The sequence below is a fragment of the Danio aesculapii genome, unplaced genomic scaffold (genome assembly GCF_903798145.1).
Source record: "Danio aesculapii unplaced genomic scaffold, fDanAes4.1, whole genome shotgun sequence".
Lineage (NCBI taxonomy): Eukaryota > Metazoa > Chordata > Actinopteri > Cypriniformes > Danionidae > Danio > Danio aesculapii.
The window spans coordinates 71,829-82,589 of record NW_026613655.1 but is presented as its reverse complement, the minus strand read 5'-3'; the positions used below and the strand labels follow the sequence as shown (position 1 = coordinate 82,589).

General features: G+C 38.1%; 1 protein-coding gene and 2 non-coding genes across 3 annotated transcripts; 1 reads left to right on the top strand and 2 right to left on the bottom strand.

Annotated features, from left to right (window-relative positions):
* Window positions 1-33: 33 nt before the first annotated feature.
* LOC130220107 (uncharacterized) lies at window positions 34-2,309 on the bottom strand (the record flags this gene model as incomplete). The annotated part of the gene is made up of 2 exons (XM_056452506.1): window positions 2,057-2,309; window positions 34-1,907 (listed from the first exon to the last, which is right to left on the bottom strand). A coding segment is annotated over exon 2 (1,003 nt), but the record flags the coding sequence as incomplete, so codon positions are not given.
* A 6,320-nt stretch (window positions 2,310-8,629) lies between these two features.
* Window positions 8,630-8,701, top strand: trnae-cuc (transfer RNA glutamic acid (anticodon CUC)). Its single transcript has one exon. It is a non-coding gene; the product is annotated as a tRNA-Glu (tRNA).
* Window positions 8,702-8,942: 241 nt separating this feature from the next.
* trnae-uuc (transfer RNA glutamic acid (anticodon UUC)) lies at window positions 8,943-9,014 on the bottom strand. The gene has a single exon. It is a non-coding gene; the product is annotated as a tRNA-Glu (tRNA).
* Window positions 9,015-10,761: the final 1,747 nt, after the last annotated feature.

The following is a 10,761-nucleotide window of genomic DNA, read 5'->3' as shown; positions in this document are numbered from 1 at the left end:
CAGAGACATAAGCTGGAGCAGCTGCATTTAGACTCTCCCCTCCAGGAACAGTGTGTGGACTGGACAATACTTTGGCTGTAGCGACGTGAACAGACTTAACTACATGAGTGACAGGCAGTGTCTTAGACTGAACATCTCTGTGGTGCTCATCTATAGCTTCCTGGATTTCAGTGATAGTCCATTTACTTATAGGTTTACACCTAAAGACACTAGAAAGGCCTGGGTCTGGGCAATTCCTGATAAACATCATAGAAATCTCAGAACTCATGTTTTTTATCCTTGCGCCTTGTCTCTGCAAGTGACTGTCTGCTAACTCAGCAGCTGTATTTAATCTAACCCAGTAGTCAACAGGGCACTCATTTGCTTTGGGTTGTGTCGCATAAAAGTCAGCTAGAGGTTGACAGGATCCAGGATGTTCACTGAAATAACGTCTTAACACATCATAGATGGTTTCAGGGGAGATGGCTTCATCAGGGTTGCACTTTAGTTTAACTTTAACGATATTTTTAGCCCTGCCTAGCAGATGGCTCAGTATCTCATCTACCTGATCTTTGTTAGAGCAATCTGCTTTGTGGAGATACAATTCCATCAGCTCTATCCATTCCTGAATCGTGCACTTGTCTGAATCGTCACCTCTGAACATAGGAGGTTCTCTGATGTCTGGCTTAACAATTAGACTGACATTGGCAAGACTATGGCCTGCATTAGTGGATTCAGGGACAACACCATTGAAAGTGACTGAGCTAGAAGGGGCAACTGGAGTTTGGCTAACTAACAGCCGGTTGACAATGGAATCGCCTATTTGACTGCCTAATTCACCAATAAGGTCACGTAACTGTTGTGCAACATTCTCATCAGCATTACTAGGCGTAGAGGCAGTCGGACCAGCAGGTTGGCTTGTTGGACTATCGTGTGATTGAGGACTATAAATTAACGCTCTAGGTTTACCAGCGATAGGAATTTCTACACCCAACAGCCCTCTACCCCTCCCAAGGTATGGTGTCATAAACTCAGAGTCTTTTCTTACCCCAGCCATGGTATGATTTTACAACAAAATAAGCACAAAGGATAACTAACCTCAGAAAATGTCAAACAAATTAGATGAGGAGAAACCAAGAGTTCGTCAGTATCAAACCGCAGAATAGTCCCTTTATTCCCTTTCAGTCTCTTTTACGAAGCAGCAACTGGAACAGTGGTGAACGGATTCTTCAGCCTCCACTTACAGCACTCGAACACGTAGAACAACTCCGGTGGTCGGCAGCAGCTGACTCTGTTGATCCAGTAGGTCACGGCACCATTTTAATGTAGCAGTTTTACTCTGGTTGTGTGGTTTTTTTTTTTTTATAAGACGACAGCAACGTTGGAGGTCTCAAATTGGATTTATTCTGCAAAAACACAGAGCACAGTTAACATGATGAAAAACTTGTCTCTCTCTTTTTCACTCAGGCTCGCATTAGCAGAGCGAGAGAGCATGCAACCAACTCAGTCAGCGGCGGATTCAACACTGAATTAATAATTAATAATAACAAACAAATTGACAAAAACAAAAGGTAAAAGAAAATACAATTAAATAGACCACAAATATTATCAGTCAAGACCAAACATTGTAGTATACATCAGATAACTTGTAAAAGGAATATAATGTTTCACTGGTCACTAAATTAGTGAACAATAGGATGAAAAATAGTGTCAAACACCAAAAATGATACACAAGCATACATTTAAATTACAATATAAAATAAAATACATTAATATCCGCAAAATTAAACTGCTTTGCAAACAGACCTCATTTTACACAACTCGTGTAAAACACAGATTTCAAACATCACTTAAAACATAGTAAACATACCTGCAAAAACACAGAGCACAGTTAACATGATGAAAAACTTGTCTCTCTCTTTTTCACTCTGCCAATCAGAAAGGAAAGTCACTTTAAGCACTCAAAATGTGATTATTAACATTCATTTTCGATACATCATAGCTTTATCACATTTATACATCCACTGTCACATGAATTAACACAGTGAACTCATTAAATACTCTTGAAAATCCTTACCAGGCTCGCATTAGCAGAGCGAGAGAGCATGCAACCAACTCAGTCAGCGGCGGATTCAACACTGAAGATGGCGCTGCCTGCCCACACACCGCATGAGTTACTGTGTGCATCACGAATATGTGCTCTCCATAAAACGTTTGCTAACATGGTTCCGCATAGAAAACTTCTCTACCAAAACTATATACAGTACATTATAGTTATGAAAAGAAAATATAAAACAAAAGTAATTTTAAAAAGTAAAGTTTTAATGAAGTTCACTAATAATTTGCATTTGTATATTTTATACTTATTAGCCCAGCTACATATGCTCACCACTATATTACTAACGCTTGCGGACATCCTCTCACAGAAGTGTAGAAATTAAAAGCTTTCGACCGAGGAGTTCTTTGTGTGGGCGAAAAAAAAAGTCAAGTGTGGATGCCATCTCTTTCTGACTTTGAGGTTGGATAAAGCGTTCGAAGGTACAACCTCACCAAAAAAAAACAGACGTCAATAATTTCACTCTGCAGTGGTGGAGTTCTCATCTTCTGTCACCCAGTATTCACTGTAATGAGCTCCCCCGGTTTGAATGTCATTGCAAGGGTTGACTGGATGCAGCTCATGAAAGGGCAAGCTGACATTTTGTGGAGTAAAAGCTGGGCTATGTGTATGATTGAATGGGGTGCTTTGTTTGCTGCAAAACATGCTAATAATGTTCTGTGTGCACTGTTCATGTTACTGCTGATGACCAGTCGAAGGCTGATGAAGAAATAAGGAATATTAATGAAGAAAAAGCTGTCCAAGCCCAGTTTTCAACCCTCCTCTTGCCTCCTCGACGTGAATCCGCCTATTTTTAAATAGCTAACTCTTGACAACTGCTCTCGCTTACAGCCGTACCACCCTGGAATGCTAGAGGGCAATAGTGCACTTGCAGCAAAGGAAGTGGTAGGCAGAGAGTGAGAAAGGATCACTCGATTTTTGTGTTGTTTGTTTGTTTTTTCAGAAAAAGTTTGAGTTTTTTTTAGTTTTTCTTTTTTTGATAATTTTGTCCACTTCCCAGCAGCACTTTGCTGTCTGGGAAGTTTGTGTTCTGTTATGAGTGCAAATGTGGAAGGACTCAAACGTAAAGATATGGACATGGATAGAAAACGAAGAGGGCAACTGGATAATGGACTGGAAGTAGGACAACACTTTGGACACGGACAAATGGGCGATAAAAGGATCTATACTAAAGAAGCTACAGTGATTGTTCATATGACAGAAGTGAATGATGCTAGAGCAGAAGACATCATAAAGGCTCTGACTGAGAAGATAGGAAAAGGGAAGGTTCTGGCTGTAAGACCAAGAAAGGAAAAGGAATGTGAAATAACTCTGCCAAGTTAAGAGGACGGCGAGGATTTGGAAGATGGACTCATGATAAAAGGGAAGAATTGTGAAGTAAGACACTTACAAGTAAGAGAGTATATTGTATCTTTTATACATTTGCCGGCTTATATTGAGGATGATGAAATTCTGGATAAACGTAAGTTTTGGGGAGTAACACCTGCATCTGATATCAGAAGGCGAATGTATCCGGGTACAGACATTGCAGATGGTACAGGGTATTTAAGGGTTAAATTCCCGAAGGAGGTGATATCACTCCCAAACAGTGCAAAATTTGATACTGAAGAAGGAACACAATATTTCCGAATTATGCATGACCGTCAAGTGAAAACTTGTCGCTTGTGTATGGGTCCTGGACATGTGTTTAAAGACTGTCCTGATTTTAAATGCTTTCAGTGTGAGGAGCAAGGACATTTCACAAGGGATTGCGATGCAGTGAAATGCCTGGATTGCAGAAAGGTGATGGTAAGATGTGAGTGTTGGATGGAGAAAGAAAATGTTACACAAATCCCAGAGACTGTTAAGGAAGCAAGACAAATGATGGATGAAGCAGTGTTGGGAAAGATTGGTGAAGTTGAGAAAGTAATTATTGAGAATACAGAGAGTAATGCGGGAAATCGAGATGAAATGGAAGATAATTCACTGGGAGGAGCAATGGCTGAGTAGGAGGTTAAAAACTTTTTTTAATAGAATATAGTAAATGTATGAAAAAACAACAAAAAAAAAGAAATAAGAAAGAAGCTAGATAAAGAGTTAAGAAAAGGGACAGAAGGTAAGGGGAAACGAAGATATTGAAGAAATTGTAAGGTTACAAGAAAAGTAAAAATAATAGAAGAAGAAAAATGCAAAGGTGCAATAATAAGAAGTAAAGCAAAATATGCAGTAGAAGGAGAAAGATCTACACAGTTCTTCTTTAATTTGGAAAGCAATAGGCAAAGAGCTGAATTAATAAAAGAGGTATTAAATAAAGAGGGGAAAGTAGAAACAGAAACTGAGGGGATTTTAAAAACAGTAAAGGATTTTTATAGTGATATGTTTAAAAAACAAGGAACAAATGAAGAAGAGAAAGAATATTTTATAAAACAGATCAAATTAAAGGTAACCGAAGAAGACAAAAAATTTTGTGATGAAGAAATTCAAAAAGAAGAATTAGAGGTGGTTATTAAGCAATTAATGCCAAGAAAAAGTCCAGGTGTAGATGGCATAACAAATGAGTTTTATAAAGAATTTAAAGATATTTTAGTACCAATTTTAAAAGAGATCTATGAAGAGGTTTTTATTAAAGAATTATTGAGTGAAAAGATGAGAATAGGAATGATAAAAATGATATACAAAGAAAAAGCGGACAAAAAAGATCTAAAGAATTTTAGACCAATAACAATGTTAAATACAGATATGAAGATTCTAGCAAAAGTTTTAGCAAATAGGTTAAAAAGAATTTTACCCAAGATAATTAAAATGACACAGGCTTATGGGGTGCAAGGAAAAAACATAACAGATGTGGTGAAAAGTATAAGGGATACAATAGACTATATGAAAGAAAAAAATAAGTTTTTTTTTAATAGGTTTAGATCTAGAGAAAGCTTTTGACAGGGTAGAGCAGGATTTTTTATTTGCAGTTCTTAAAGAGTTTGGATTTGGGGAAAATTTGAGGAAATGGATTCAGATTTTTTATACAGATATTTTAACATGTAAAAAATGTAATGGCTTTTAACAGAATGTCTTCAACCAACAAGATCAGTAAGGCAGGGATTCTCATTGTCTGCTTTATTAAACACGCTGGTAGCTGAACCACTGGGATTGGCAATAAAATCAGATAGAAGCATTAAAGGGATACAAATAGAATAAAAAGACAACAGAGAAGCTGTGTATCAATACGCGGATGATACTACATTGTTGGTTGAAGATATTCAGAGTATTAAAGACGCAATGGAGATTTTAGAGCGATATTGTAAAGCATCAGGAGCTAAGGTTAATGTTGGAAAAAGTATATGCATGAGGGTGGGAAGAGTAGAAGAAATAACACAACACATACCTTTTAAAGAAGAAAAGCAACATACAAAAATGTTGGGAATTTGGGTGGGGATGGATTCTAATAAAGCAGATATTTTAAATTGGGAGGGAGTTTTAAATGGAATTGAGAAAAGACTTAGATTTTGGAAAGCTCGAAATTTGACGTTAAAAGGGAAAGTATTAATCTTAAATGCTTTAATGTTGTCAAAGGTCTGGTATGTGTTGCCTGAAGTATACTATAAAAATGAAGGATGTAGTTTTAAAGTTTTTGTGGGGAAATGGAAGAGCCAAAATTGCTTATAATACTTTGATTGTGGAGGTAAAAGAGGGAGGTCTGGGACTTTTAAATAGCTTTTTAAAAATGAAAACATTAAGAATTAAGATTATTCAAAGGTTTTTGGAAGGGAAAATGGATGTGATTTGGAAAAGTGTGTTAGACTGTTATTTGAAGAAATATGGACATTTTGATATGGGATGTAATGTTTTATGGATGAAAATGAAAAAAATGGATGATAGCAGGTCTGCCAAGATTTTATGTTGAGGTCTTAGAATCATGGGGGGAATTTTTAGAAAATGTGTTTATTATACCAAAAGGAAGGGCTCAGATTGTAGAACAACCACTTTTTCTGAATCCAAATATTTTAAATGAAGGAAAAAATTTATATTTTAAGGAATGGTGGGATGGAGGATTAAGACAAGTTAAAGATGAATTATATGAAGTGATAAAAGGATTTGTACCATTACAATTGTAGATGCTGTGGAGGATGGTTATAAAAGAGTTGTTAAAACAAAATTACAAATACAATATCATGATTTGAAAAAAGCAATACCAAAAGATTGGATTGCAATAATTGAAAAAAAAAATGAGTTGCGGGATAAGGAAGAATTACCAGAGGTCTATTTTAAGAAGAAAAATGGAGAAAAGATCAATATGAGCTTATGTACAGTTAAGAGTTTTTATGTTGTTTTTAGATCAAAGGCTTTTATAAGACCTATAGCATTCAACTACTGGAAGGAAAGATATGAGGATTTAAATGAAAAAGAAATATGGGGAAATGTCAGAATGAAATATATGGAACCAATTTTAGACAATTGTAATTATTTATTGAGACATAATTGCATATTAACAGAAATGAGATTGTGTAGAATGGGAATTGAACAAGATATAATATGTAAGGTGTTTAGGAAGGAAGGGGAAGGTTTATTACATTTGTTCTTCTATTGTGAAAAGTTGGAGGAATTATGGAAAAATTTCAGAAAATTGCTAAATCGTTAATAGGGGACAAATATGTGGATGAACAAAAGAACTGAGAAAAAAAAAATTATTTGGTCAAAATGAATGTGGTATGTATGCTTTTAATCTATGTATAACAATTGCTAAGTATTTGATTTGGATAAGGAGAAATATGGCTAAACATGATGGGAAGAGAGTGGATATATGGCGTATGTTTAAAAACAGAATGGAGATGGCTGTAAAATTGATATTCAACTATTTTATAGTACAAGAAAAGGAGGATGTATTTATAGAAATAATGGTAAAAGGGAACGTAATGGTTGAATACAAGGACAACATTTTAAGTTGGTTATGGGAAAAATATGAAGTCTAATAATGAGTGTTGTAAGTATCATGTGATTTTTGTGTGATGTTATCATTTCTTTGTAAAAATGTAAATATTTGATTTTAATTAAAAAAAATAAAAATATCTCATCTGAACTCGGAAGCAAAGCAGGGTTGGGCCTGGTTGGTACTTGGATGGGAGACCGCCTGGGAATACCAGGTGCTGTAAGCTTTTTAAATTCCTTCATTTGGCAGCTAATACACTTCCCAAAATATATTTAAAAAAAACCCTCTGAATTCCTCTCTGAACTCTGGAACCAGCCAAGTCAGTGTACCCACTTCCCCTGATTCCATTCGGGGGAAAGTGGGTACAGTGACTTGGCTGGTTTAACTTAGCAAGAGCTGTTGGTGCCCCGGAGCAGAAACAGAAAAAAAAACAAAAAACAGGTAAACAATTGAGGGGACAAGGGCCTTGTTATTGTCGGTGCTGTGTCAATGCAAGCTGAGCTGCGCCTATTTTTAAATAGCTAACTCTTGACGGCTGCTCTCGCTTACGGCCATACCACCCTGGCAATGCCTGATCTCATCTGAACTCGGAAGAAAGACAGGGTTGGGCCTGGTAGGGACTTTTGCAGCAAGTAGGCTGGGTTTACGATTGCTAAGCTAGAATCCTCTGATCCATAGTCATAAGCGTTATCCTTTGTGCCACTGGCACTCCGTTCAGCACCTTGTTAGCACATTGTTTGAAACAAGGACAAGGCTCTGTCAACCTGGAGTTCCGTCACCACACATTCTGCTTTGTTTTATAGCAAGACGTTGTGTGGATGGGATGCTCTTACAGGATTCCTGACAGTCCCTCCATAGAACCCCTGAGATCCAGGGTCGGAGACTCTCTTCTCTCCAAGAGGAGGTTAAAAGCCATAGTTTCTTTTATGCATGTTTTATCAGAGCACTTAGGTATTGCTACAGCTCAGAGACTTACAAGTGGAAGAGATTACGCTGCAAGTTGGCTGGGTGACTTCTAAGTGGTAGGGACTTTTGCAACAAGTAGGCTGGGTTTACGATTGGTGTAGCTGTAGTAGACGTTGATAAAAATCTAGCAGTTGGGGCAGCCTTTGAAACCAGGGGAGCACCCCACGGGCTCTGTGATTGCAGCCCCTTAAACTCGACTCACTCCAGAGTGGACCTGAACAGCTCCAGTGGGGGCGAAAGGCGACTGCAGTGCACTGGCTGACATCAAAGCAAAAAGACCAGAGCGAGGCAGTCAGGAGTCGAACCTAGAATCTTCTGATCCGTAGTCAGACGCGTTATCAATTGCGGCACTGGCCCTGTCTGCTTATCTTTTCATCTTTGTCTTGTTGCTTGTGATAAGGACACAGCTCAGTCAACACGGAGTTCATTCAACACGGAGTTCGTTCAACACATGCTGTCCTTCGTTATTATGGTAAGTTGTGGTGTCGATAGGATGCTCTTACAGTGCATGTGACAGTTCCTCCCTAGAAGAACTGTGATCCAGGGTCTGAGACTTTCTCCTCTCCAGGAGGAGGTTACAAGCATTAGATTTATTTTTGTCAGAGCAGCTGCAGCATACTTGCGTGGAGGCCCACAGCTAGGCTTGAGGGCAAGCTTTTGCAGGACCTTCCCTGGTGGTCTAGTGGTTAGGATTCGGCGCTCTCACCGCCGCGGCCCGGGTTCGATTCCTGGTCAGGGAACTTCCTTTTGAGCTCTAGCTATGAAGATATATGCGAACTGCACAGACATGAAAGGGCAAAAGACCTCCTTTGAGCCAGAGTCGAACCAGCGACTTAAGGATTGCCAACAACACACCGACAGTCCTCCGCTCTACCAACTGAGCTATCGAAGGCTTATTAGAGTCCCACACAAGCCCACCCCCTTAAAGTTGCTGCAGTCCGACTGTTGGAAAAAAAGGGCAGTGGCAAAAATACTCAAGGCTTCCCATACCGGGAGTCGAACCCGGGCCGCCTGGGTGAAAACCAGGAATCCTGACCGCTAGACCATATGGGAGCTGCCGCTTATGAGGGCAGTCTTGGCAAAAACTTCAGTTCTTTCTAAAACAAAATTACAAAGACAATATCATGATTTGAAAAAACCAATACCAAAAGATTGGATTGAAATAATTGAAAAAAAAATGAGTTGCGGGATAAGGAAGAATTACCAGAGGTCTATTTTAAGAAAAAAAATGGAGAAAAGATCAATATGAGCTAATGTACAGTTAAGAGTTTTTATGTTGTTTTTAGATCAAAGGCTTTTATAAGACCTATAGCATTCAACTACTGGAAGGAAAGATATGAGGATTTAAATGAAAAAGAAATATGGGGAAATGTCAGAATGAAATATATGGAACCAATTTTAGAAAATTGTAATTATTTATTGAGACATAATTGCATATTAACAGAAATGAGATTGTGTAGAATGGGAATTGAACAAGATATAATATGTAAGGTGTTTAGGAAGGAAGGGGAAGGTTTATTACATTTGTTCTTCTATTGTGAAAAGTTGGAGGAATTATGGAAAAATTTAAGAAAATTGCTAAATCGTTAATAGGGGACATATATGTGGATGAACAAAAGAACTGAGAAAAAAAAACATTTATTTGGTCAAAATGAATGTGGTATGTATGCTTTTAATGGTAACACTTTACAATAAGGGTGCATTAGTTAACGTTAGTTAATGCATTAGTTAACATGAACTAACCATGAATAACGCATGTATTAAGCATTACTTAACCTTTGTTAATGCTAACTAACCGTTTCTTTATGTCTTAGTTAATGCATTAGTAAACATGATCTAACAGTAAACAAGGACTTTGCTCAGCATTACTTTATCTTTGTTAATGCTAGTTTACACATATTCTAATGCATCTCTATGAACAGCTTAGTTAGTTAATGTTTACTTACTCATAAACTAATGTATTGTTAATGGATTAGATAACTTGACCCAGGGGCGTAGCAACCAGGGGGGACGGGGGGGACACGTCCCCCTCACTTTTTGGAAACAGGTTATTGTGTCCCCCGACTGGCCCACACGTTTTATTTGACCTAGCGGCCGCAAGTGTTCTCTGATTTGTTACTTGATTTGAGTGAACGATCACTCAGCCAATCACAGCGCGAATCTCTTGAGCGTCTGCCACGAGCTTCATTCATTCACTTTGGTCAAAGACAGGGATGACGCGGAAGGGAGCAACAGCTACAGCTGGGTAAATCACGGTAAATCACTAACATTACAGAATCCTACTTTTGTTCCGTTTTGAAGTGAGAACCGTAAAGTCCCTGGTGCTGGTGTCTTGTCTGGCGCTGAGCCAGAGAAAGACAGCGGGGTTAAGTTGGTTTTGTTTTCGGTATTCCTGACGCATTCAGTGACATACGGCATTAACTAAAAACCTCTAACCCTAAAAAGATCTAAACTGTATTCCACACAAAAAGACAAAGCTGGTTATGTTTCACAGCTGTCTTTCTTTTTTCGCTCGATATTACGAGCACTGCTTGAGCAGTCGCAATATGCGTTTAGCCAGAGAGAGCTCGGCTGAGCTAAGCTCTCAGTAAGGGACCGTCGTAAAATGGCTTCTTTTTTTTTTCTTCCGAAAACAAAACCAGCTTAACTCTGCTGAGAAAGACGTGTTATATTATCACAATTATGCAGCCTTTTTAACCGCCTAATGCTTAATTTATGTTTTAGACATGTAAATACACACAAGTACTAGTAAAACAAGAACTTTAGCGTTTGTAAAACACACAAGGAAGTCTAACAGTCC